The 25,473-nt window shown below is 51.3% G+C and overlaps 7 protein-coding genes across 7 annotated transcripts; 4 read left to right on the top strand and 3 right to left on the bottom strand.

Moving 5' to 3' along the window:
- Positions 1–2,495: 2,495 nt before the first annotated feature.
- Positions 2,496–4,595, top strand: CkaCkLH20_10091 (six-hairpin glycosidase; the record flags this gene model as incomplete). The annotated part of the gene is made up of 1 exon (XM_038892806.1): positions 2,496–4,595. One exon carries the CDS (start codon positions 2,496–2,498, stop codon positions 4,593–4,595), a length of 2,100 nt encoding a protein of 699 aa, XP_038742055.1.
- Positions 4,596–5,747: 1,152 nt separating this feature from the next.
- CkaCkLH20_10090 (major facilitator superfamily transporter) lies at positions 5,748–9,812 on the top strand (the record flags this gene model as incomplete). The annotated part of the gene is made up of 8 exons (XM_038892805.1): positions 5,748–5,918; positions 5,979–6,015; positions 6,072–6,139; positions 6,187–6,563; positions 6,627–6,857; positions 8,810–9,194; positions 9,246–9,424; positions 9,479–9,812. The coding sequence occupies 8 exons, from the start codon at positions 5,748–5,750 to the stop codon at positions 9,810–9,812; spliced, it is 1,782 nt and encodes a 593-aa protein (XP_038742054.1).
- A 2,443-nt stretch (positions 9,813–12,255) lies between these two features.
- CkaCkLH20_10089 (uncharacterized protein) lies at positions 12,256–13,743 on the top strand (the record flags this gene model as incomplete). Its single annotated transcript, XM_038892804.1, has 5 exons — positions 12,256–12,417; positions 12,487–12,591; positions 12,659–13,050; positions 13,108–13,172; positions 13,250–13,743. The coding sequence occupies 5 exons, from the start codon at positions 12,256–12,258 to the stop codon at positions 13,741–13,743; spliced, it is 1,218 nt and encodes a 405-aa protein (XP_038742053.1).
- A 1,158-nt stretch (positions 13,744–14,901) lies between these two features.
- Positions 14,902–19,395, bottom strand: CkaCkLH20_10088 (uncharacterized protein; the record flags this gene model as incomplete). The annotated part of the gene is made up of 1 exon (XM_038892803.1): positions 14,902–19,395. The coding sequence occupies one exon, from the start codon at positions 19,393–19,395 to the stop codon at positions 14,902–14,904; it is 4,494 nt and encodes a 1,497-aa protein (XP_038742052.1).
- Positions 19,396–20,096: 701 nt separating this feature from the next.
- On the bottom strand, positions 20,097–21,189 carry CkaCkLH20_10087 (alcohol dehydrogenase GroES-like domain-containing protein; the record flags this gene model as incomplete). The annotated part of the gene is made up of 2 exons (XM_038892802.1): positions 20,097–20,836; positions 20,907–21,189. 2 exons carry the CDS (start codon positions 21,187–21,189, stop codon positions 20,097–20,099), a joined length of 1,023 nt encoding a protein of 340 aa, XP_038742051.1.
- A 1,888-nt stretch (positions 21,190–23,077) lies between these two features.
- On the top strand, positions 23,078–23,869 carry CkaCkLH20_10086 (uncharacterized protein; the record flags this gene model as incomplete). The annotated part of the gene is made up of 2 exons (XM_038892801.1): positions 23,078–23,440; positions 23,495–23,869. 2 exons carry the CDS (start codon positions 23,078–23,080, stop codon positions 23,867–23,869), a joined length of 738 nt encoding a protein of 245 aa, XP_038742050.1.
- A 154-nt stretch (positions 23,870–24,023) lies between these two features.
- CkaCkLH20_10085 (uncharacterized protein) lies at positions 24,024–25,385 on the bottom strand (the record flags this gene model as incomplete). Its single annotated transcript, XM_038892800.1, has 4 exons — positions 24,024–24,879; positions 24,937–25,064; positions 25,125–25,225; positions 25,283–25,385. 4 exons carry the CDS (start codon positions 25,383–25,385, stop codon positions 24,024–24,026), a joined length of 1,188 nt encoding a protein of 395 aa, XP_038742049.1.
- Positions 25,386–25,473: the final 88 nt, after the last annotated feature.

The raw sequence follows: 25,473 nt of genomic DNA, 5'->3' as shown, positions 1-25,473 counted from the left end.
CTGCGTGTCATTTGCTCCCTTCCCATTCAACCAACAACTCCACTATCCACTGCTTTCAATGCACATTTAAGAATCTTTACCAATTGACCTCCAAGTCTGAACCTTTCTTTTCTGGTTCTTACGTCAGAGACAAGACGCCTCTTTCAAAATGACAGCATACATTCGCCCCTTGTCCGTTAGCGACCTCGACCGCTGTTGTGTTGTGGAATCTGCAGCGTTCCCGCCAGCTGAAGCAGCAACTCGTGAAAAGGTGCGCACCCAACTTCCAATGGGCTATTTTCGACTTGCTTTATCAGCTACTTCATCCTTGAATCTCTCTCTGCTCCAACGTCCTCAATGATGACATTGCCACATGCAAGCCTGACCTGCGAGATAGATCGAATATCGGCTGAGCGTTTGCCCTGGACTGTGTTTTGGGCTTTTTGTTCCTGGGGGAACTCCCGACTCTGATGTCACCAAGCCGACTGAGAACATTCCAATCTTGACCAGCGCCTCGGATGGCGCAGTCAATGACCGGCTCATCGCACACGTTATAGCGACTAAATCGGCGTCACGGGTTGTCAGAGACGAGGATATGGCTGTCCCGCCCAAGTGGAAGGAAGATCCTACGGCCCAGTACGAAGTTGGCCACAACTCACAAGGGCGCACCATTTCACTACACGCATTGGCTGTATCCCCAGCCCACCAGAGATCTGGCTTTGGCAAGAAGTTGATGAGTTCCTATATCGAGCACATGAGACAGATTGGTGAGGTCGATAGAATCTCTATCCTCACGTATGACAGGCTAGTCCCTTACTACCAGAAGCTTGGATTTACGCACTATGGCAAGAGCGCGTCTGAGTATGCTGGCATTGCCTGGCATGATCTGGTATTTGGCCCTTGCATTCAGATTTCGGTAAAACATATCTCAGCTGACAAAACAATTCGAAGGCATACGAGTATTCGGCTTGATTTACATAGATGGTTTGCTACTCGAGGTAGACATCGCAACAAAACATCAAGGGAGGGCAATGAGTATCTATCGCGAATTAGAAGGGTCGTTATTCGAAAAGTCGATGTGTTTCTTTGGCAACTAGAACCATGAGAAAGCTCAACCTGGAGATCAACAACCTAGATAGAACGGATATTCATCAGACTTTGCGCGTTGCGTAGCCAGTCAAACTTACTATAGAAGGACGTACATCTTGATTTCTGTTTATTAGTAACCTCATTCGATACATTCAATGGTGTCGCAGCACACTGGCGTGCTTGCGCTGACCTCGAAGCGCCGGAAGCTGACAGCTCCACCGCAGAGGCCGTTTCGTGGACCACACTCCGCGTTGACATCGGTACTGAAGACGGCGAGAGCAATCGTGAAAACTGCAAGATGTTATCGGAAAAATGCATTTTAGGCCTAACGTTCTTGCCGGGTCAAAGGTTATACCTCAAGGTTGTAAAGAGAAAAATGGCATGCTTGATTTGATTCTCGCCGTATGAGTCTACGGCGGGCAATAGCCAAGACAAATGACATGCGAAACGTCGAGTGAGAAAGGTTTATGAAGTGTGTCTTCCAGTGCCTTCTCTAGAAAGCAAGATGGTCTTCGGCTCTTTCATAACTTCCTACAGTATCTATTCATAACGCTGCAATTCCCATGGTCAATTTATCAAATACGCTGCACAGAGGCCAAGAACCCAAGAATTCAGCTCATAGACGACAACCTGCTCTGGCTGCTCCATGTTCGTCCCGTGTTGTCAATACTCATCACAGTTCATCTTGTCATAGAGTTAGACCAAGCGTCAAAATAATTCAAATTTAGGCCTTAAGCTTCTATCATCTGCCTTGGTGACGAATAAGAGCGCGTGTCTTCGTCGAATCTTTGCGACTCGTCTTGTGTCCAAGTTCGATGTCGCAAATCGTGTTAACCGAAGCCACATGCTGAAGACAGTCCAGCTGTTTTGTCGGACCCAGTGAATCGCTCAGTTCCAGGAAGACAAATAGCGAGCCAGCCTGTAGGAACATGAATCTCGAGGCATGAGTGTTTGATGCATTTAATAGCCGTCAATAGGAGAGAATGCTATATGAGAACGTCTGCAAGTTTTGGCGGCAGATCAAGCATGAACGGAGTGTTTCCCTTCATCAAGGCTCAAGCTTTTCTCACAGAAGGTAACCACAATCAGCAATATTAGCCATCAATAGATCTACAGAGAACAATGGACAGAAATTCCGGGCACCTGCAGGGAAACGCCACAGCGGCTTCAAACCTAAAGCCGACTGGTTCGTTAGCCGCTCCGACTCGCGGTGTGCTGCACAGGTACCCCTCCTGATTCTCGGGACGCTACCGGTCACATCATCGCCTTTCGTCTCATGATCGGATGTCTCATCATCATTTTTTCAGTGCTCACGTGGCAGTCTCATCTATGACCCCTACGTGACATTTTTTTACCGGCCACGTTGAGACAACAACAATAACAACAATATTTTGCGTTGTTCGCCTCACCTACCTAGGTATTCAATCATGGTCCGTACGGTAGATCTCCTGAACGGCGACTTCACGGTTCATATTGACCGAACCACGGGTGCAGTCCTAGAGATCGTAGATCCTAGCGCTGATAATCCACTCAACTGGGTCAGTTCCCCGGGAAATGCACCTTGGCAGCCTCTGGGGAGTCGCTGGGGTCTTGGTTTCGCAGACCTTGGTGCCAATCTGCTCCACCGAGTTCATTGGAACAACCCTCACATTGAAGGCTCGAGTGCTCACGATGCCACTGAGGCCAAGTACTGCTACGGTCCGCTTGAAGTCCTCGTCAGCCGTCGCTTGAACAGCGACACTGGGGCTTTCACGGAAACATACGAGTTCACCAACCGAGGAACCTCACCGTTAAATCTCTGCGCCAAAGGACCACAATCATTGGCTATTTACACGCCATTCAATGACCATTATACGAATACCACGGATGCCTTAGCAGCCCGAATGCATGCCCATGTGTGGGCTCACGGCGGAAGCTCATCATGGGTCAAGCTGAGCCAGATGGGCGGCCATGGCCGTGATCTAGGTCTAGTCCTTACTCGCGGTGCTTTATCCGGCTACAGCATTGAATCTCGGGATGAAGTTACTCATTCGAACACAAGAGGCGTTTTCCTCCTCCACCCGACAGTCCCAATCCTGGATCCCGGTGACTCCAGCATCGTTGAATGGACTTTTTTCTGGCACAAGGGATGGGATGACTTCTTTTCCCAGTGTGCCCGTCGCTCAAGCCAATTTATCCATCTTGATATTCCAAAGCACACCTTGGTCAGCGGCGAGAGTGTCACGATACGGATGAGGGGCAGCCCTGCAGCCATCAACTCGACAACCACAATCAACGGCCACCCTGTTCATCAAACTAGGGAAGGGTTCAGCTTTATCCATCATGCTGGGGCTTTTGGGGAGAAAGCCTTGCGCATCTCGACTGGGTCAGGAGTCGATCTTCGAGAATGTCATATTTTTCTCAATACTGTTCCTGAATATGATGATTTGATTCGGAGCCGCATCAACTTCATACTCGAGAAACAACAAGTCACCAACCCGAGCGACTTTTTGTATGGCGCCTACATTGTCTACGACAATCAAGCAGAAGCGCCGCCGTTCTATGAGACTCAACAGGATAGGAACGCGGGCCGTGAACGTGTTGGCATGGGTGTTCTAATCGGCCGATGGCTGAAGAAGTATCCAGACAACAGGTTGCAGCAGTCATTTTCCGCGTATTACTCCTTTGTTTGTACGAAGCTTCAGGACAAGGACGGATTCGTGTATGATGCGCCTGTTGGCACCGGAACCAGCAGTCGCAAGCGGTTGTACAACTGGCCTTGGGTACTACAGCTTCATCTTGTTGCTGCAGCTATCGGTATTCCAGCTCTGTCTGGCAAAACACCACTCGAAAGATTCATGCTGACTCTTGAGAACTTCTACGAGGAGGGTGGTGAGACGCTGTATGCCATCGGCCTGCCTATTCTCGAGGGCTTGCGCACACTTCAGGCATCTGGTAATCTGAAATCGCTTGAGAGGGCCAAAGATTTGTTCACTGGGCATGGTCGGAATATTCTGAAGCGTGGCACAAATTATCCTCCGTTTGAAGTCAACTTCGAACAGTCTATTGTTGCTCCGGCAGCAAATATCCTGCTGGAGTTGTATCGATTTACACATGACGAGACATGGCTGGAAGGAGCACGAGCACAAATGGAGGTACTTTTGCGATTTGCTGGTAAGCAGCCAGACTATCGCGTCCACGACATTGCCATTCGCCACTGGGACGGCCATTGGTTTGGGAAAGATCGTATGTGGGGAGACACGTTCCCTCACTACTGGAGCACCCTCAATTCTATCGCTTTGCACCATTATAGCAAGGCAACAGGGGACGAAGTATCTCGGAAACAAGCGGAAGGTATTTTGCGCGGGAATATCGCGCTGTTCACTCCCGAAGGTAGGGGGTCTTGCGCCTGGATATATCCAACCTCTGTAAACGGCCGAGCTGGACACTACAAGGACCCGTATGCCAATGACCAGGACTGGGCTCTGGCGCATCTTCTACAGCTCGAGGAGGACGACGCAATCTCGACTGAGGAAGTTTTGTCTTGAGACTACATTTTCGAGTCGAGTGGCAAGTGCAGGCATAGATTGGTCTCAAACGACTTTCAACGCATATAGAAACGATGCTTCCAGTTTTTCTAGAATGTTCTTCTTCAAGTTGTTTACATTTTTACTCATGCAATGAGTGTTTCTTTTCATGGAAATTTCTAGTTTGGGGAACAAGACACAACCTTTTGAGGTCGTCTCAACTTCTACGTTGATCATCACCCTTCAAACGTTCTGCTTTTTATCCAGCTGACTGGACATTCGGCAAACAGCGACGGTGGAATTTCCATTTGTTACTAGCTACACAAACTCGAAAACTCATCCAGCGAATCTGACGTGCTTCTAAGGGCTGCAAAACCTTCACGGCGAGGAGATCCTATATCATCTAAAGCGTCTCTTAGTCGAACATTGTTGATGTCAGCCCCAACAAAACATAACTATCTTGTGACGCGGCGGCCCGCGCCTATCAACCCCGTCAGGGCTTTTTCACATAAGACTGACTTGTCGTCAAGTATCCTGTCCTAGACAATAGGGCCAGTTCTTAAAGGTGCTAGGGGACCTATCACGAGACTGAAAACTTGGTAGCTCTTCTGGGACTTATTTGAATATAGGGTCTCTATATTTTCAGAGCCATCGGCCTTTTCAGTTGAAACTTCTAATTGAAGCGCTTGTCCTTGGATTGGCCCCTAATTCTAAGTTATTAAGTCTCGCATGCCACTTTTTATCAAGAGTGTGCGGATCACCACCTCTAAAGTCGACGAATCTAGTCAAGACTCAAGTGCTTCAAGCAATTCATACTTCACATCTACGCAATATCACAGCAGCCGCAGTTCTTTGTATGAAGCTAGTCCGGTGGCGCCGAGTGTATTGTGTTCTTTCTTACTGGCAGTGGTGGCTCTGGAGCAGCTTATTTTAACTACATCCGGCCAACTAAATTGGGTTCAAGTTAAGCAGCGTACTCTTTCCAGACGATTAGTGCTGCCGGATCGAAATTTAGTGTCTCCTGGAAATGTCTTGCCTCTTTGTTAGTACTTTCCATATAGTCAAAGCCCTTGTTGTCGGAAGCTTCCTCGAGTTCGTTGCATTTCAGACCTGCGAATCCCCTTTTCCAATTTAAGCAGATTCCAACAGTTGTGCAGCTGCAAATCCTCCAGCATGAACTCTACGCATTGGCCAGAGAACTCTTTCGAGGACAGATCCTCCGTGGCTTATGGTGTGGTAGCGTTCTTGCTTTTCTTATCGACGATCAGTGTTTCTCTGCGTTTATGGACTCGTAAAATGATCCACCAGTTTGGGGTCGATGACTGGGCAGCACTGTTGACACTGGTACGTTTTGTTTTAATCTTATTCTGCGCATACTTTGGAGCTTTGTTGACATTCCGATAGATTCTGATAATTGCCTGCGGCATCAGCATTACACAGAGTAAGTTGCTGTTTTCAGGTCTTCATCACTGAGAGATACTAAGGTTCCGTTCTCAGTGACAAGATATGGGCTAGGAAGACACGGTTGGGCTCTATCACTCGATGATCGAATTCTCTATCAAAGGGTATGTGCGGCAAAGGCAACAATCGTCAATTAACTAACATCTTCAAGTCATTCTTCGTGTCACTCGTTCTCTATGTTGTCACTCTTGCGGTAGTAAAGCTCACATTTCTTCTTCAATACTACCGCATATTGTCAGTTTCGAGAATGAGACACATCTACATGGTAATGATTGTTCTGGTAATCATTTGGGGCATTACGCAGGCCACGTTTGCATTGGTTGCGTGCATCCCCCTCGAAGGGTTCTGGGATCCGAGAGTCCAGGCAAAATGCATTCCAAATGCGCATATTGCCTGGTATATCAGCGCACTTTTTAACATCCTGAGCGACATCATCATCCTAGTCCTGCCCATTCCTGTTATACGCAAACTCAATCTCCCCGGGTCGCAAAAAGCCTTCCTCATTGGCATTTTCAGCCTCGGGTTCTTGTGAGTTTTTCATGCCGCACAGTTCGCTTTCTGGTCAATGCTAATCGCACTTCTCATGCTCAGAACAGTTGCAATTTCCGCTCTGCGTATCAAATTTCTCACTCTCCGGCCAGATCCCACGTGGTCAAACTTCGATCCTACTCTTTGGTCACTCGCAGAGTTGTCTTCAGCAATCACTTGTGCTTGTCTTGCAACTCTGAAACCGCTTGTAACCAGACTTGGCAACTGGTTCTCCAGACCAACGAACACCGAGAGTGTGGCTCAGATGGCCGAAACAGAAGACAACATCAACAAGTCCCCACCCCCAACAGCTTCAACCGTGACAGCGATTGAAGACTTCTCATCGCCGAACTATTCATGTCTGGGCCCATCGCAGCGGTGGTCTAGTGTTACTTATACTAGCGGGGTCTTACAAGGCATGATAACAGATCGCAAGGAATTGTCGCGGACAAGTTCGGTGTAGGGAGGAGCTATCAAGGACAGGTTGGCAAGATCATCTCCCACGAGCATTGGTATCCCAATATTTTGGTTGATTTCTTAACGGCATAACGTTTTGTCACACTACCGCATGATTTCACGAGCGAGCGCCACGGAGTCTTCCTTTGATTTGTAGTTTGTAAGGGGGGGAACAAAATAAGGTTCCTATTTCACTACAAATCAATCGTTCTCTTCTACCAAACTGAAAACGCTTTGGACGACAGCAGTCATGTATTAGTGTTGTAGATTGCTATGGACATGGAAAAGTGGCTTCAGATGCATTGGATCATACTCAAAAACTATTCATATTCCACCGCCAAGACGATGTTCGAGCCCCCGTCTCTCACATTACGTCAGACTTTGGGAGAAATACCTCAAGGGCTGATACAGAGCAGTCCTCTCTGAGGGGTCCTTGGCGGCAGACTGACATTTTCTTCGTTGTTGATGCCATTCGCCAAGAGATATCGCGAACGGCCTCAGCCAACCACATCTTGCAAAGTCAAGGTTAGAGTGATGACACAATAGTGTGACATTCTCTCGCAACGTTAGGAGGCACTTTAGGGATGTGAACATTCACGGTATTGGTAGAGGTCTGCAGTAGCTCTCGGCACATGAATGACGTCTTGGTTGAAGGAACGAGTACAAGAGGTAAGTTGCATCCGCGAGTAAGATGCTGCTTGGAAAGCCATCAAAATTCATTGATGTTCTTCATGGTAAACTACCTACTATGGCAGCTGCAGACAGCACTTCTCCTGTATCAGCGTCGACTTCGGCCCTTGACTACAGCTCACGTACGGCAGATGAGAAGTCAGTCCAGCCTTCCGACTCAGAAGCAGCGCAAGAAGTTCGGCAACGGATTCTTGAAGAACAAACAGACTTGAGTGCTTCCGAAAGGCCATCAACAAACTTGTCTAGTCTGTGGCGACGAAATGTCTCACATAGAACAGATGAAATAGCGACTCAGCCTTCTGTCTTCGATGACCCTGAGTTGGCGGTGTATTTCCAACCCTCAGAAAAGTACGAGAACCGACATCGTTTCGATCCAAGCTTCCGATGGACTTGGGGTGAAGAGCTACCTTTGGTCAGGAAGATTGATTGGAAAGTAACGGCCTGGTCTTGCATTGCGTTCTTCGCCCTTGATCTCGACCGGTCCAACATTAGCCAAGCCAATTCAGACAACTTCTTAGAAGATTTGGGGCTGGACACAAATGACTTCAATCTTGGTCAGACAGTGTTCCGAGTTACGTTTTTGTTGGCTGAATTGCCCAGCCAGCTTGTTAGTAAGAAGATTGGTCCGTAAGTCAATACCCAAACGCCGCTGCTTGCCATCACAGGTGAGTTGCATTGACAAAGATTCAGTGATCGTTGGATCCCCACGCAAATGATCCTTTGGAGCATTGTCAGCGCATCTCAATTCTGGCTCAACGGTCGTTCCTCATTTCTGGCAACTCGTGCATTGATTGGGTTATTACAAGGAGGCTTCATTCCTGATGTGATTTTGGTACATCCACCTCATATTCTGCTCCAGTCCCCCACCGCTTCCTCCTGCTGATCTCAGTTTCTTCTTCAGTATATGTCGTACTTTTTCAAAGGCACTGAGCTACCTTTCCGACTCGCCTTGTTCTGGATGGCCAATCGCTTAACCGATGTCATTGCGCCTCTACTAGCGTACGGGCTTCTCCGACTTCGAGGATACCACGGCTACGAGGGATGGCGATGGTAAGGTCGAGTGTTCTTCTGCCGGTGCCGCGAATACTGACAGAGCCTAGGTTGTTTCTTCTGGAAGGCCTACTCACGTTGGTGATTGGGATATGGTCAGTATTCGTCATGGTGCCGTCCCCCACACAGACAAAGGCACCTTGGCGACCCAAAGGATGGTTCACCGAGCATGAAGAGAAGATTATGGTGAATCGGATCCTACGGGACGATCCTTCGAAGAGCGACATGCACAACCGCCAAGCAATAACCTTGAAGATGCTTTGGGAGTCACTATGCGATTACGACTTGTGGCCGATCTACATCATCGGTCTTACATTCTCTATTCCTGCTGGTCCACCTGACCAATATCTCACGTTAAGTTTAAGACAATTGGGTTTTGATACATTCGACACCAACCTTCTCAGTATACCTTGTCAGGTTGCGACGACTATCAACGTAAGCTGTTCAGAATACCAAGATTTAACTGCCCTTACTTACCGGTAATAGATGCTGATCTTGACCTGGATCTCGGAGAAAGTCAACCAGAGAGCCTTGCTTGGCGTCTTTGTCGAAGTATGGTTGCTCCCCTGTGTTATTGCCCTTGCAGTGATTCCTTCCGATGTCAGCAGATGGGCCACATATGCTTTGGTCGTCGTACTATTGTCTTACCCCTCTCCTCACCCCATGTAAGTGTCTCAATGCATCCAATCTTACGTGTGTCTCTCTGACATTTCGTCCAGGCAAGTTGGCTGGGCGAGTCGCAACTCCAACACTGTTAGAACAAGGACAGTCTCAGCCGCACTCTATAACATGTCTGTTCAGCTACAATCCATTATCAGCGCCAACATCTACAGACGAGACGACCGTCCAGAGTATCGTCGCGGAAACAGGGTGCTTGCGGGAGTTGCTAGTCTCAATATAGTGATCTACGCGACCGCGAAGCTTTACTACGTCTGGAGGAATAAGCAGCGAGACCGGATTTGGGACGCCATGTCACAGGAGGAGCGCCAGCGATACCTCGATACTACCGCAGACAAGGGTAGCAAGAGGCTGGATTTTCGATTCGCGAGCTGATTTTCTGCTCTCTGGGACTGTGCTGAGCCTGCCTTATGGAAGTAGCAGTTGATGGAAGATCGCGTACCAGGGGCGTCGAAGCAATCTCCACCGGATGGCGAATGGCCTGCCCTGCAAATATCAGTGCGCGCAGGCAGTGTCTGTTAAATTGGGACCAGCGGGCATGCGTCCGCGATAGCCGGGTGCTGCTCGGGTTTACGAACAGGGTGAGATCTGACGCAATTTGACGATAAATGTGGGAACGGACAAAGTCGTCCGCGACTGTGGGTGTTTGTCCGATCAATTCCAGCCTGATGGGAGACTGGGAATAGTGATGGGTTGACTGGGAATAACAGTGAGGTGAAGCTGGGAAGATGGCGAGGGTTGATGTTGGCCTGTCAGACCTTGGCATTGGATAATGAAACCTCCGCTCCGATGACGGGGATCCAGGTAATAATTAGAATACTCTTCGGCACCAAGCCAGAAGCACCAATGGAAATTGAAGCCGACCCTGAAGACATTCTTCAAGTCCGGGCCCTGTCTTGCCTGCGTCGTGTCATTTGAGAGTCAGTCGGTGCTTGTCATGTTGTCTCACCAAGCAGCCCAACCGCAAGCCACAATTCTACGGGAATTCTACGAAAAGCCCAACGGGATGGTTTAGCTGCCACGCTGCGCACGCAGGAACGGGAGGGCTGACGGCTCATGTTTTCTAATGGTTGCCACACGCGTGAAGAACGAGTGGACTGACGGCTTAATGGATTTTGGGTCCGGATGAGTTCCCCTAAACCGACGCCAATGACACCGTAATACGAGTGGGGAGCCCTGTGAGACACTGACAATCAGTTCCTGAATCGAGAGTAGTCGATGCTCACCTCTTTTCTGACTCTGACCCTCCTTACCCGAGTCCCGAGTCTCCCACATCGCATCCCTTTTCTTTTCCTCGGCCGTTCGACCGGTCCCCCGAAATTTTCGTACTCAACACTCCAGCTGCCGACGTTGCCCTGGTGCCTGTCAGGAGAGACGGCATCCGTGCTAAATTTCTTTAGTGGCCTTCTCAACATTGAACCTGCATTAGCAGCAATTTTTGGGCTGGTCACGGAAAAGTTCGCCTCAGCCCACTGGCGTGAGCAGCTTGCCTCTTCTGTAGATAGCTGCTGTTTTTTGGGACCGGGCGGATAATGTGGGCGGCGCAAGTTTGACAGCCGGCAGGCTAGAGACCGAATATTGGAGACTACGAGCTGATTGACGTCTTCTCGGGGTCTCAGTGTTTTCACAGAAGTTGGAGGCGACATCCAACGCTCGCGTGTTCGCAAAAATAAGTGGTGCCATGTTGGTGATATGCTCGATTGAGAAGTTGACCTGCATGTGTGATGCAACCAAAACGGTGCAAAAGGAAGCATTCCAAAGAACCCCCTCCCGAGACCGGTGTGAAAATCGTTGGATATAGACTTCCGGGATAATATACTCATTTTTGCCGATCAACTGCACTCCTTTACAGAGTTCAACCTCAGAACCCTTGGAGAAACAAATGCCACGCCAGTGTTCATCATTGCATAGATGGAGCGTACGAATGTGACGGTTCCTTTCCCAGATGCGGGCAATTGAAATCTCAATCGGCCCCCAAATCGACCCAACGCGTCGAGTCCCTTATCTTCTCTTCGCAGTGGATTTTGTTCCCTGTCTCCGGCCTCGTGGGAAGCTGGCAAGGAGACAATATGGGATCGGGAAAAAGCCTGGTGTCTGAAGAGGGGACCCATTGTGACCCTCTCGCGAGACCCAACTTTCCGCGTGTTGAACCTCTTGGCGGAAAGGATCCCCGAGGTTGACCATTCGGAGCTAATGCGGGGGAGGGAATTCCAGACAATGGGCTCGTCGGACGGTAGCTAAACATGGCCATTTCACCGGCCGCTAAGCTGGATAACTAAGACGGACTTGGTTGATAGTGTGTGAGGCTGGGATACCCGAGATGTGGTACGCCCCATCTGCCGACATTTGCTTACAACCGCGGCCCTGAATTTGACTGCCAGAAGGATTCACGTCCCGCACTTCTGACAGCCCAATGCTGAAGATCTCCTTCTAATACGGCATGGCTTTCGTCGAGTTCGATGGGACCTGCCGGGGGTGTGGTCCTCTGCACGATGCAAGTCTGCAAACCTGCGTGTGATGGTCAGGGGGGCGCGCATTTGGCCTGCCCTTCAAGGGATGACTGACAGGGCCAGGCCACACACATTCCACAAGCACGGCATCTTGTGGCTCCCACTCCCAATCCGTAGGTGCATATCTTCAAGAGGTCCCGCCGTTTGCTCTTCTCGTCCAGTCCCTCTCGAAATGGAGAACCCGTAGAACGAACCGTCCGATTCTTGCGGCTCTTCTCGGCCAGGTCCCTCCTTGGACACGACTCGCTCCTTCCACCATCTTCCCTAATATCGTATCGACCTTATTTCAGCTTCAATTCTTCGATCCGATGGCGACGGCGGAGGACACCGAAAACCGCGGCCCCGAGCTGTTCGCCGTCGGGGTGACGCTCGTCACGGCGGCCGGCATTGCGATTGTTCTTCGTTGCTACTCTCGAATCTGCCTCGTCAAGAATTTCGGATTTGATGACTATTGCATGCTTGCTGCTATGGTACGCCAAATCCGTCATCGATGTGGCCCGAAAGTTTCCTGCGGCTTGACTGATGGTTGCTTTCTCTAGGTCTTCTTCGCCCTCTTTGTTGCATGCGCACTCACCGGTATTCATTATGGAACGGGACGGCATTACTGGGTTCTGGACGCAGCAGACCGTGCAGATGCAATGAAGGTAACATTTCACTCACCTGACGAGAATGGACTGTTAATCGTGGACAAATGATGCTAACGCGTGTTAGTTCTGGTGGTTTTGTTACCTCTGGTACTGCCTCTCGATGATCTCTTCCAAAATCTCCATCGGCTGGTTCCTCCTCCGGATAACGGTTCGCAAAATCGATATCTGGATCATCTACTTCGTCATGTTTTGCACTGTTTGCACCGGTGTCGTCTTCTTCTTCGTCACTCTTTTGCAATGCCAGCCGATTGCCTTTTTCTGGGAACAGTATACCGGCTCGACCGACGGACACTGCATCAACATGGACGTCATCATTGCCCTCACCTACCTCTACAGCGCCTTCAGCGTTATATGCGACTTTACGTTTGCGATTCTGCCCATCGTCCTCATCTGGAATCTCAAGATGGACCGCAAGACGAAGATTGCCCTGGTCCCTATTATGGCCATGGCCTGCATGTTCGTGACGCTCTCATCCTACGCACCTCCATCGCGACCTTCTAACGTGAATGATAGTGCCAGTGCTGCCGTTGTCGTCCGCATGCCGTATGTCAAGGATTTCAAAAACATTGACTTCTTGTGTAAGTCCCGTCCCACTCTTTCACGATCGATTTAAGGTTCCATGGGTATGGAACGGTGCTGACTCGCGCTCCCGCAGATGCAACCGTAGATATCGCGATCTGGTCCACCACGGAGCAGGGTCTGGCGATTACAGCGGGCAGTCTGGCGACCCTCCGCCCGCTATTCCGTCTGGTCGGGCACCGACTCGGCTTCACCTCGATGGGTCCTTCCGCCCTTCACGACTCCGACCGGAACGCCCCGTCCGCAATGGGCGGCAAGTTGAAAGATATCAGCAACAACAGCAGTGCCAGTCGACCAAGGCGTGGCCCCTTTAGTCTTACTACGTTCATGGCCAAGGACGAAGCGGAGGCGCACGAATTGGCCAGCAATAGCGACCAGGGTGAGAGCCAGCAGAGCAAGTTCTCAAGCAAGCGGCCTCGCGTCTGGGAGTCGCAGGGCACCCAGCGCGACAACGACAGCGAGACGGAATTGACGTTTGAAGCCTCCAAAGAATCACAGGGTAGCGACAGGGGAGATAATCGGGACATCGTCGTCGTTCAAACCTTTTCCATGAGGGAAGACCGTTTGTAACTGCAACTTACTGCACTTAAATATCTAATGAGATTAAAATAATTCAACGCTACATGACAGGGAAACAAGTAATAGAACACGGTGAAGCAATCGGAGCACTTCTTTTTATACACCCTATTATAAAAACATGCATATTCGCCTTCCAAAACGGGGACTGTCATGCTCGCGTGAGTGGACGCCACAAAGCCTGTTGGGACTAGATCTGGCAAAGTCGTCGTCGTGTAACACGCGGGCATTGCAACTTCGGCGTGACTCAATGAGAACACCGCAATGATACAATGTCTCGGTCATTCCGGTTAGTGCAAACAAGTCATCCTCCAGCTGGCACATTAACGGGGTATAAAAGGTGATCATGGTGATGGTTCCTAATGGGATCACCGTCAACGTTTTCTCGCATCAGAATCCGGCTTCTTAATATTCAGACGCTCTTGTTCAATCTTGACCATAATGGCGGGTGATATGAGCAATTCATTCCGGTCCAAGCGGCTCACCTTCCGAGCCATCGAAGACGACGATGACGACAAAATCTGGTTTCACACCCAGATCAAGAACGATCCAGTTGGTTTCGCTTTAGGGGACTCCAACGTTGTTCGGCCCCAAACTCGAAAACGCAACGACTCCTTACTTTTGGAACTCCAAGGCATGCTTCTGGGCGTCATCATCTGTCTACCAGCAACCGACGACGAGACACGCTCACAGCCGATTGGGCTTTTGAGAAAGCCAACATGCACTCCATCAGCCTGGGCTGCGTCGAGTACAACGAGCGTGGAAGGCATGTGTACGAAAAGCTGGGTTTCGTGCTTGAAGGCCGGTATCGCAAATCACATTTTCACAATATGAGATGGTGGGATGTGCTTCTGTTTTCCATGTTAGAAGACGAATGGAAGGCTCTCAGGGGGCGAAAGCCAGATGATTGAGAAGCTTTGAGTTGACGAAATACTCGACTCATCCCGTCCTCCTTTCAATTTAGCTGTCTAAGCCCAGCTTACGAGAATTGTTCAGATATCCCCTAGACAGACAAGTAAGCCACCCCTTACAAACACCATCAAAAGTGACTTGGTGTTCATGGCTTGTCTCGCTCCGTATAGCCAGCCTCTTAAGACTACCCACAACTAAAACTTCCTCCTCTTCCTTCATGTTTAATGATACACATGGACCCTAGCGCACTATCGGCGGCTGCGGCGTCGTTGATGCGCTTGTCCGCGGCTGTATTGAAGATTGACGGGTTCCGCTAGCCTGCCTCAATGGTGCTATCGCATTGTTTGGCTGTTCAGAGGGAGTCAGCGTGCTTTGTCTCGCAATAGTGGCGAGAGAATTTCGCAATGTGTTAAGTTGAATCTGGAAGTTGGAAGCCTCAGCTGGGGACTGCTGAGGCTTTGCCATATCTTGTTCCAAGGCGATGACTGACCCCTTTAGCTGCCTCATCTCGGCTTCTAGTCGTTCCATCCTGATAGCTTGTTGTTTGGATGCATGGTCTTGCTCGGCCATACGATGATTGAATCTCTGCTCCAGCAGCCGAAGTCGGTTATCAAGCGAGCTAAATTGCTGGCCCAAAGACGTTTTGCTCACTTCAACCAGCGTCCTGCAGTTGTCGATTAATTCGGTGTTTGCTTGGATAGCATCCTCCATCCTGGTCAACCGATATCCCATGCCCCCAGGAACGGACATAGTCACATCCTTGCTGCCACTTTCAACGCCGGATAGTCGGGTCTCCAATCTCTCCCTAGTCTCCTCGTTGCTTCTCTGTTGGCTTTCGAGAGACCGCACAGCTGCAGTTATCGACTGAAGGGCTTTGGCAGTAGTGTCTAGCCGATCGTCAACTTCATCAATATGTTCTCGTTGCCTGTACTCCATCCCTTCCAGAGTCTTCGTTGCAGATTTGAGGTCGGTATTCAAGCGCATAACTTGGCTGTCCGTGGTCTTTATCCGATTCTCTTGCTTACGACTTCGGTCTTGTTGCTGTTGCCTTAATAAATCAACAGACTCCAAGGCAGACTTCAATTGCGCCTTGAGTGTCTCGTGGCCTGCCTGGTAGGTATCAACTTGTTGTTCTTGTTGTTGTTGTCCAGTTTCTTCGGCAACTTGACGGCACGCTGCAATTTCCTTGCTGAGAGTCGATAGCTGTTCTGTGATATTGTCGAGCTTCTCCATGGTGGTTTCGCACTTCGAAGCTGTGAAGATGCTCAGTTCGTGGTCGGCTTTTCGCATGTCGCGTGACAGTTGGCTGGCCTCTGAGATGAGCTTCATTTCATCCTGCAGTTCTTGCATCATTTCGGCATGCTCGCCAGCTGTCTTGGTGACGCCAGTAACCGTTTCCGTAAGACCGTGAAGCTCTTTCCCATACTTGCCAGTCTTGTCCTCCAACGTCGTGACCCTTTCGGCATGCTCACCGAGCCTTCCATCGAGACTGCTGGTCTTGAGTTGGAGAGAACCGAGTAGTCCGCCCTGGTTTTCGACTGTTTCTTCCATAGACTTGAACTTCGTATCGTACCCTCCAAATCTTGCATCGACACTGCTGGTCTTGGATTGAAGAGACTCAAATAGTCCCTCATGCCTTTCGACTGTTTCTTCCACAGACTTTAACTTAGTGTCGTACCCGCCAAATTTTGCATCAAGACTGCTAGTCTTAGACTGAAGAGACTCGGATAGTCTTCCGTGCTTTTTGGCCGTTTCTTCCACAGAATTAAACCTTGTATCGTGCTTGTCGAATCTCTCATCGAAAGCGGTGGTCTTAGTCTGAAGAGACTCGATAAGATTTCCGTGGATTTTGGCCTTTTCTTCAACGGACTTGAACCTCGTATCGTAGCCCTCAAATCTCTCACCGAGACTGCTGGTCTTGGTTTGTATAGAGTCGAATAGTCCCCCATGCTTCTCGGCTGTCCTTTCCATAGACTCTATCCTCTCATTGTAAGAAAAAGCCTTGACTTCAAGACTTCTGATGGTATCCCCATGCTTGACAGCATCTTTTTCCAGAGTGTCAAGTTTTCCGTCGTGCCCACGGATCTTGCTATCAGTATCAATGGCTTTGGATTCCAGAGACTCGAGTTTTCCACTGTGGCCGCTGACCTTGTTGTCAAGATCGCCTGCTTTTGAGCTCAGAGATTCCAGTTTCCCATTATGCCCGCGGACCTTGTGATCAATACCAATGGCTTTGGATTCCAAAGACTCGAGTATCCCGTCGTGCCCGTGGACCTTTGTAATGAGATCGCTGGCTTTGGTTTGTAGAGACTCAAGTGTTCCATTGTGTCTGCCGACGTTTTGATCAAGATCGCTGGCTTTGCTCTGGAGAGACTGAATGATACCTTTGTGCTGGCCAACTTCATCTTGCAAAGACCGAATCTGTTCGTCGTGGGAAATGACCTGGGAGTCCAGGCCGCCAACTTTCTGGGCCTCGGCTTGAAGCGACTGGAGGGCATCGCCCCGCACGCCGGCTCCCATCTCTTTTTCGAGCAAGGTAAGTCCTTGCCCATGCGCGCTGGTCTTTTTCTCGTGAGATTTCCGGAAGTCATTGAGTTCCTTTCCTTGTTCACTGACAGTTTCTGCCAAAGACTCCACCTCCTTTTTCTGCTTACTGGCCGTCTTCTCGAAGGACGTGAACATATCGTCATGTTTAGCGACGGAGACTTCGAGGTTTTTGACCTTCTTGTCACTCTCGCCAGCCCTTGAATTGAGGGAGTGAAGTGTGTCTTTCTGCTTGCTGGTTGCTTTCTCAAGATGATGAAACTTGACCTCGTGCTTGCCACATGTTGTTTCGAAGGCGCGGAGTGCGTTCTTCTGTTTGGTAGCTGTTGTTTCGAGGTATTGAAGTGTAGCCCCATGCTTGCCAGTTGCAGCCTCGAGAGAAACAACCTTTGTCGCGTGCTCGCTCGATTTTGCCTCAAGAGTGTGGAGCAGATCCAAATGTTTTCTGGACAATGATCCGGAAGATTGGATGTCCTGAAGCATCGTGGCGTGCTCGCTAGTTCTTTTTTCAAGAGTGTGAAGAAGATCCAATTGTTCTCCAGTCAGTGCGCCAGAAGATTGGATCTTCTGAAGTGTCGTGGCGTGCTCGCTAGTATTTCTTTCTAGGGTCTGAAGAAGATCTAACTGCTTCTCAGATAATGCCCCAGACGACTGGATCTCTCGAATTATTGTGACGTGCTCGCTAGTTCTTTCCTCAAGAGCGCGAACTAGACTCCACTGCTTCTCGGACAACGCCTCACAGGAGTCGATCTTCCGATGAAGTTTATTAGTTTCCGCTTCTATCCCTTTGAACTTGTTGTGATGTGCGGTAACTCGGGCATCAAGGAAACCGATTTTGTCCTCATGTGAGGCAGTCTTCTCTTCGAGAAGTTGAAGGGTGTCCCTGTGCTCGCTGGCTCTAGCTTGCAGAGTGCCAATCATGTTGTCGTGTTTTGTAGCGATCTCTCCATAGTTGTTTGCAGAATCCGTGACCTCGACCGGCACCGCCTGCTCAGAAGACGTTTCAGCCGGTTGGGTATGAGATGAACTTGTTTGGGACGGATCTTTTCGGGCTGCTGATGTTGTCTCTGTCTCCATGTCGGCGACTGGTGCGCCTGGCTCTCTGTCGGTAAGGGGTGCATCTGTCGCGTCAACCATCTCTTGGTCGGGGGCAGTAGAAGCCTGAGCCTCCTCCTGATGGTGATTATCGACAGATGCGATGCCGGGGGATTTGTTCTCCGAGCCAAAGTCCGGGTTTGGGGTTCTCAGCCAGGGAGACGGCGCATCGTCTGGTACGCATCGGCGCTTAGTGGGCGTGGGGTCATCGAGATTGCGTTGCACCTTTCGTTTCTGCGAAGGATTTCCTTCGCTCTGGATGAGTTCGTCGACTGTCATCTTGGGGCCGCTCGGCGTCTGCAATTCGTTGGGGGTGCCGTCCTCGACATCGACCTTGGCGGGTGGTTGTGGTGGATATAGTTCTCGTTCTTCGATTCTCCGGGTCGGTCGGTCGGAAAGCCTCTCAGAGTCGTTGCTGAAACTTCCCCGTGATCGCAAACCCTCACCCTTGATCTTGAAGTTATTGGGAGTGCCCGGATCGAGTGGCATGGGAAACGAGCCAAGAAACGGGCGATTTTCACTGGAGACCAGCCAAGAATAATTGCCTCTTGTCTCGTCATCCCAAGCTCTCTTGACACGTTTCCATTCGCTCTTGATGACGTGACTTGGCGGCCACCTCTCGACAGGAAGGTCGCCATCGCGGTCAATCCAAAGGTCGATGAGGTCGGTCAAGAGGTCAGCGTGTCGCCTCTTAACTCTAGGGTTATCGAGGTACATGAGACGGCGAGTAGCGTATTTATTCACGAGTTCTTGGGTGTTATGTATGCCGGTGTTGCATGCCCAGTTTTCACGGACGAAGTCCCAGAAGTGGTCGTGGTCGAAGGACAGGTGCTGAGCGAAGGTTGCTAAGCGAAAGAGAATGATGAGGTTCACCTGGATACGGCGCTTGCGAAGTTTGTACATGCGGGCCTCTGGTTTCGAGTCGCCGTGCCTATCATCGTCTGGGTCTTCTTCGCCAAGACGCCTCGTGTGGACAGGATGGAATAGGACTGCTTGTGATAGTGGCAAGTTTGAAGGCCAGGGTGGTTCTGGCAATGAGACGCCGCTTATGAACCAAATGGCCTTCTCAGGGTCGGTATACTTTTTGGGATGCATGATTGCTCAGCTGCGGGAGGCCCACTAGTAGTACATTAGCAGAGTTGGGCTGTGAATGTGACTTTCATCTAGCCGGCTGTGAGCGAGGGGATGGAGATGATGAGAGGTGAGAGGTGAGAGATGAGAGGCGACGTGACGTCGAGCGAAGTGAAATGAAGTGAAGTGAGGGATGGATGGATAGGTAGAAATAATGAAGTGTTTGAGCGGGAACGAACGGACTTTGCCGCAGCCCAGCTCAATGTAAGGTACCTCCATACCTAAAGGCAAGGTAATTTAATGGGCTCTCCCGTCCCCAACCAAGCGTAGCGGCCTTTGGGGTGAAATTCTTTCGCAGACCAGGGGCCAGACGTGGAGGGCGTTCTGCGGGGACACGCCTAAGACATTTCCAACGCGTCACAGCGCGTTCGCAGCGGCAGGGGTAACGACCTGACGCAGTTTCGTTCTATTTTCCTTCACTACGCTTCTTTTCGTTTCTCCTCTCACTACATCTCACTACCTAGGTACCTCTCCAGAAACATCGGACACCGAACATCGCACCAGTCACGGGAGCCTGCAGCCGAGAACCAAGAGGTGCATGAACGAAGTTGAGCAAACACTTCTTTGCATGATCTTTTGCAATGGATGATTCAATTTGACAAGACTACAATTCGATACCGCCCTTTCCGCTCACCAACTCCTACCATAATGATCCAATACTCACCCTACTGCATCACCAAAACGCTACGGAAGCGAACCTTGTTCGAAATCATGTGCTCGGAAGCCTTCTTCGCCTCAAGAAGAGGGAACTTCTCAATCATGCACTTGACGCCGTGTCTCGCCGCAAAGTCCAACGCATCTTCTGTGTCACCCTGGTGCCCGCTCGGCCAGCCGCAGACCGACTTTCCTCCCATGATCAAGTCCACCGAGTCGACCTCCAAGTTCCCGACGGGAGCCAGCACACAGAGTTTTCCCCCGGGCTGAAGACCGCCAGTGAGAGGTGAAATGGCCTTGGCGTGAGGCGCCGTCGCCACGATCAGCGCTGCTCCGCCGAGCTCCTGAAGCTTCTTGACCGGATCCTCGGCGCTGGCGTCGATGTATTCGTGTGCCCCGAGCTTCATGGCAAAGTCCTTCTTCGATGCTCCGGAGCTGAGCACCGCCACCTTGTAGCCCATGCGGTTGGCATACTGCACGCCCAAATGGCCCAGACCTCCGAGGCCTTGGATCACCACGAGGCTTCCGTGCTCGATACCCATCTTGCGGATGCTGTTGAAGACCGTCACGCCGGCGCAGAGGAGAGGGGCCGAATCGGCCGGGTCCATCTCCTTCGGCACCCGCACCGCGGCCTCGGCACGGAGCAGCACGTACTCTGCGTATCCACCGTCCATGAAGACACCGTTGATCGTTGCGTTTTGGCATGTCTGGAAGAAGCCCTTCTGGCATTGGCGACATGTTCCGTCGTGCCCTGCGCCGAGTGTTAGTGAGCAGGCTACGCGTCACATTGTGTGTCTTGTACGACAACTCTGGATACCTACCTCCGTGCCAGGCACCTCCGACTCTCTCGCCACCAGTAAATCTCGTCACATTCTCGCCAACAGCTACCACATCACCAATGATCTCGTGGCCAGGGACGCGGGGGAACAAGTCGCCGAATGCTCCCTCCTGGACAACCACATCGGAGTGGCACACGCCGCAAGCCAGGACCTTGACGAGGACCTGGCCAGGGCCTGGCTTCTTCAGCTCCAAGTCGACAATCTCAAGTGGCGCCCGTGCGGACTTGATCACGGCGGCCTTGTATGTCTGCGGCAGGGAAGTCATCGTTGCTCGTGGTTCGTGACTGGAGCAAGGCGTGCGAGGTAGGAAGGAGTCGTGAGCGTTTCTAGTCAAGTTGATTCGAGATTAAGTCTGGGTCGTAAGGAGCACATCACTGCTGCACATGAGAGGGATCAAGTCCTTTTATACAAGAAGACCAGTCGCACAGAGAAAGCCGAGCCTTGGTAAGCAGAGGTTAGGTATTGACATCAAACCCCTCACCTCACCTCCATCAACGAAAACTCAAAGGCAAGGACCTGCTACTACCCCCACAAACGGCGGTAACTCCGGATCAACGCGGAACGGGAAAGAATGTTGTACTGGTAAGGCCTGTCTTATCAGGATGGTGCTTGCGATGACGGCTCATGATAGGTCCGCCAAGCCCATTGAAGCAGACCGTCACTCACATCACCAACAAGCTTGACTCATGATACCTGAAGATCGTAATTGTAAGCAGGCGCATAACAAGCCATCACATCCAGATTGCCTGTGACCGAAGCTTCAGATGACGTCCTTTGCACGTTTTTATTCCGCTCGGGGCAATGCCCCACAACTTCATATGCTCCGTGGACTCCATGGGCTCCATGGGCTCCGGTTCAACGCCCCGGTTTCAACCAAAGTCGAGACAAATCAAGTGTTTAACGGTGGAAGTAGGCGATGGTTTCCGAAGTAATCGCCTTTTCTACAGCTTTCAACGCTGAGCGAGGCGTGTCGTGAGTACGAATGAGTTGCTCTTCAGGTTGTAGTTCGGCATAGAGACTAGGTAGTTGCTACTCGACTCCAGCACACACTTCCGAGAGCTGAAGAAAGTGAGGGGTTGCTTCGGCCATCTAGGGCTAGAGTTCAGATGACATCAACAAGATTCAATCCATCCCTCCCCATGATAAGATCCCGGTAATGAGATGCCCCTAACCCCGACGGACATAGCAGCATCCAATCACGATAGTTGTGAAGTTGCTGGGCGGGAACCTTCGAAGAAGTCGAAACAATGACCATTCAACGGACTTAAGCCCATTGAGTCTTCAACTCCCGGATCCGCGCCATTGGCGACCGTTATGAGATCCGGAGAACCGTTGGATCGGGACGGCCAAGCACTCGATCTGTCTGCGGGAAGGATCTCCCGGCTCGGGAATCCAAGAGCTAGATGGATCTTATATCCAGATTATACCCGTCTACCAATCAGTCATTGATCCTGGTCGGCTTTACAAAGCCATCTTTCTCCAAACCCGACGGCGAGACGGAGCTGAGCCGTCAACTTCGACCTGGAAGTTGTACATATGTCATTCCTCTGACCCCCAGCCCTATCGGAAGCAGCTCCATCTCCATTCGGCTGAGTCACCACCAAGTACCCATTCTCACGGCACTTACATCCGACAGTCCTCTCACGAAGTTTCGCGCCTCGGACTGAACAAGGCACGCCCGAGACAGGGTCATCTTAGCGCAGCTGGCAACCCACGAAATGGCGGATTTACCCGACCAAGCATGCCACCCTGAGCTCCCCTAGCACAAGCTCGGCGTTCGCGTGTAAAAACAAGCTCTTCCCTATAGGGAAGCGAAGGCTTGTAGACTCACTTGTTAGGCTAGCTCCAATTCCACATCTCATCGGATGCAGATCAGGGACAGTCGGCTCCTCCTAAACGCATCCTTTCATGGAGCTCCTCGTTCCTTCGTAGTCGCGATGGCGCGACAATGGATGACTCGCTTCTCGGGCTTGCCAGCGCCTCTTCGAAAGACACAAAGCATACTTAAGGACCAGATACCGATTCCCCATGGACACAAGACTCCATTGACACATTAAACATATTATTCCCTATCACCCTGTGACAATTGTAAACCCTTCTTCCAACACCAAATACCCTCTCCAGCACCGAATACCATTTAGCCAAATCTCAGCATGTCTCTTCAAGATAAGGTCGTCGTCATCACCGGTGGCTCCAAGGGAATCGGAAAGGCCATTGCCCTCGACGCCGCCTCGAAAGGTGCCAAGGTCGTTGTCAACTACAGCAGCGACTCTGCCGCCGCCGACGAGGTAGTCAAGCAGATCGGCGGGGAACGCGCCATTGCCGTCAAGGCAGACAACTCCAAGCTGCCAGAATTGCAAAAGCTCGTTGACGCCACCGTGGAGAAATTCGGCCGCATCGACATCCTCATCCCCAATGCCGCTATGATGCACATGCGCACTGTCGAGAACACCACCGAAGAAGATTTCGACATCATGTTCAACACCAACGTCAAGGCGCCATACTTTTTGACTCAGGTTTGCCTTTCCACCGAATTATCTTACCTGTCGTCCCTGACTAATGCTTCGTAGAAAGCGCTTCCTCACATGTCCGAGGGCGGCCGGGTCATTTTCATCTCGACCACCGTTCTCGCCTCCAGCAATCTCCCACCACCATACCTGCTTTACGCCTCTACGAAGGGAAGCATCGAACAGATGACAAAGTACATGTCCAAGGACCTCGCGAAGAAGGGCATCACGGTTAACGCGGTTGCCCCGGGCCCGACCGGCACGGATCTGTTTTACAAGGATAAGACGCCGGAGATGATCAAGCACGTCACGGCCGGTAGCCCATTCGGCAGGATTGGTGAGCCCGAAGAAATCGCGGCGGTCGTTTTGTTCCTCGCTAGCAAGGAGTCTGCTTGGGTGTCAGGTCAGGTCATTCGTGTGAATGGAGGAACAGCATAAGACGGGTCGAAATATATTTATGCCAGGCATCCGATATGATAAAGCAGACGTTAATCATTCCAACGCCGTGTCCTTGAATCTCCAAGGTTGATCTCATCCCATCAGGTTCCCGTGTCGTGATTCTGCTTGAATTATGCATACAGCCAGCTCTCTATTACTGCGCACCAAGGGCGGCAAGTGCATTCCGAAGCTCCTTGACTGCTGTTGGCACATCCTCGAAGTTGAGCGCGGAGATGGCCCACTTGGCGTGCTTCTGGGCCTTTGGCAGGTCCATGTCGTCTGTCGGCGTGTTGTTAGGCGTCCACGAGTTGTTGGAGATGGGAACGACCGGGGCCTTTGGTTGTTGTGGAATCGTCGGTGGGGGCTTGAACTGCTGAGGGGCAGGTGGAGGGGTCGGCTTGGGTATCTGCGGTGGCTGCCATGGAGAAGCGGCGTTGGCTGGACTAAACGACGGCCCAGTCGATGAACCGGCGTAGGGCGAGGGGGCAGACGGAGCGTTCGCGGCCCCAGTGGTGTCGTTGACGCCGGCTTGGCTGAGCGGCGAGGGAGGAAATTGTTCGGGAGGGTCGAAATAGCCTTGTGTCTGGGGCGCCACGGGATTCACGTCGTTCCCGGACGGGACGGAGGGCAGGTCTAGCACGCTCGACTGCGCAGGTTCGGGCTCGCTTGGGCCTTGAGGCGGAACGGTCTCGTCGGGCACAGGGGCCGCGGCCTGCCTGTAGAACTCGGTATCGGGATCGTCTTCTACGAAAGCGGCCTTTGGCGGAGGCGACGAGAGTCCCTGGACTTCGGGGTCGTTGGGGTCCAGGGCAGGGAGGGCGTCCTCGGGCTCGGGCTCTTGCTTCGGGTTCGACTCGTTAGGGTCCTTTCCTTCCTTTATGGCCTTCAATATGCGAGCAGCATTCCACTTTGCGTATTTGACCTTCTTCTGTGTCTCGTCGTCTAACGGGCCCCAGATTTGGGACAGCAAGAGAAACGTGGCGGCGGCGTCGAACGTATCGGCGGTGGTTCTAGAGTCGGATGTGTCAGCCGCAGGGCCGCAAGATGGACGGGACGAGAATATATACCTTGTTACTCGGTTTGCGCGCATGACCTTCTCAGCGCGGTCAAAGGCCTCCTGGGCAAATTGTTCGACGTATGCCTGGCCGACGGCGTCGTCCGTGATGGCTTCTTCGCCGGCATTTTCGGTTTTCGTCTAGTCCAGCATTAGGCTCCGGTCGCTGAAAGGCCCTTGTTCCGTCATCGCATGGCTCACCTTCTCCAGACGGTCCATCAAATTGGTCGTGTAGGAAAGACTCTCGTCGTCGACATTGTGCAACTGCTTTGCGAGAATCTGGTTGATAACCCAATATTCGCCTCCAAAACCGGTCAGCTCGGGTGATCATACAGCGAGAAAGATGGCATGTCACGTACACCAGTAGGTGATTGCCGGCTTGTGTTCGCGCAGCTGCCTTGCGCGGTTGAGGAATCTCGTGATGTCGGCCTGTCGCAGGCTTTCGGGGATCGTATCGGCCATGGCGGGCTGCGGATGAAGTCGCAAAGATGCGAATCTCGCAGCAATCGCAGTCGGTGTTGGTGTTGTATCGGACAGACCAGGCGAAAAA

The sequence above is a fragment of the Colletotrichum karsti genome (assembly GCF_011947395.1).
Source record: "Colletotrichum karsti strain CkLH20 chromosome Unknown Scaffold37, whole genome shotgun sequence".
Taxonomy (NCBI): Eukaryota; Fungi; Ascomycota; class Sordariomycetes; order Glomerellales; family Glomerellaceae; genus Colletotrichum; species Colletotrichum karsti.
The sequence above is the reverse complement of the archived record's forward strand: the minus strand, read 5'-3'. Positions and strand labels throughout refer to the sequence as shown.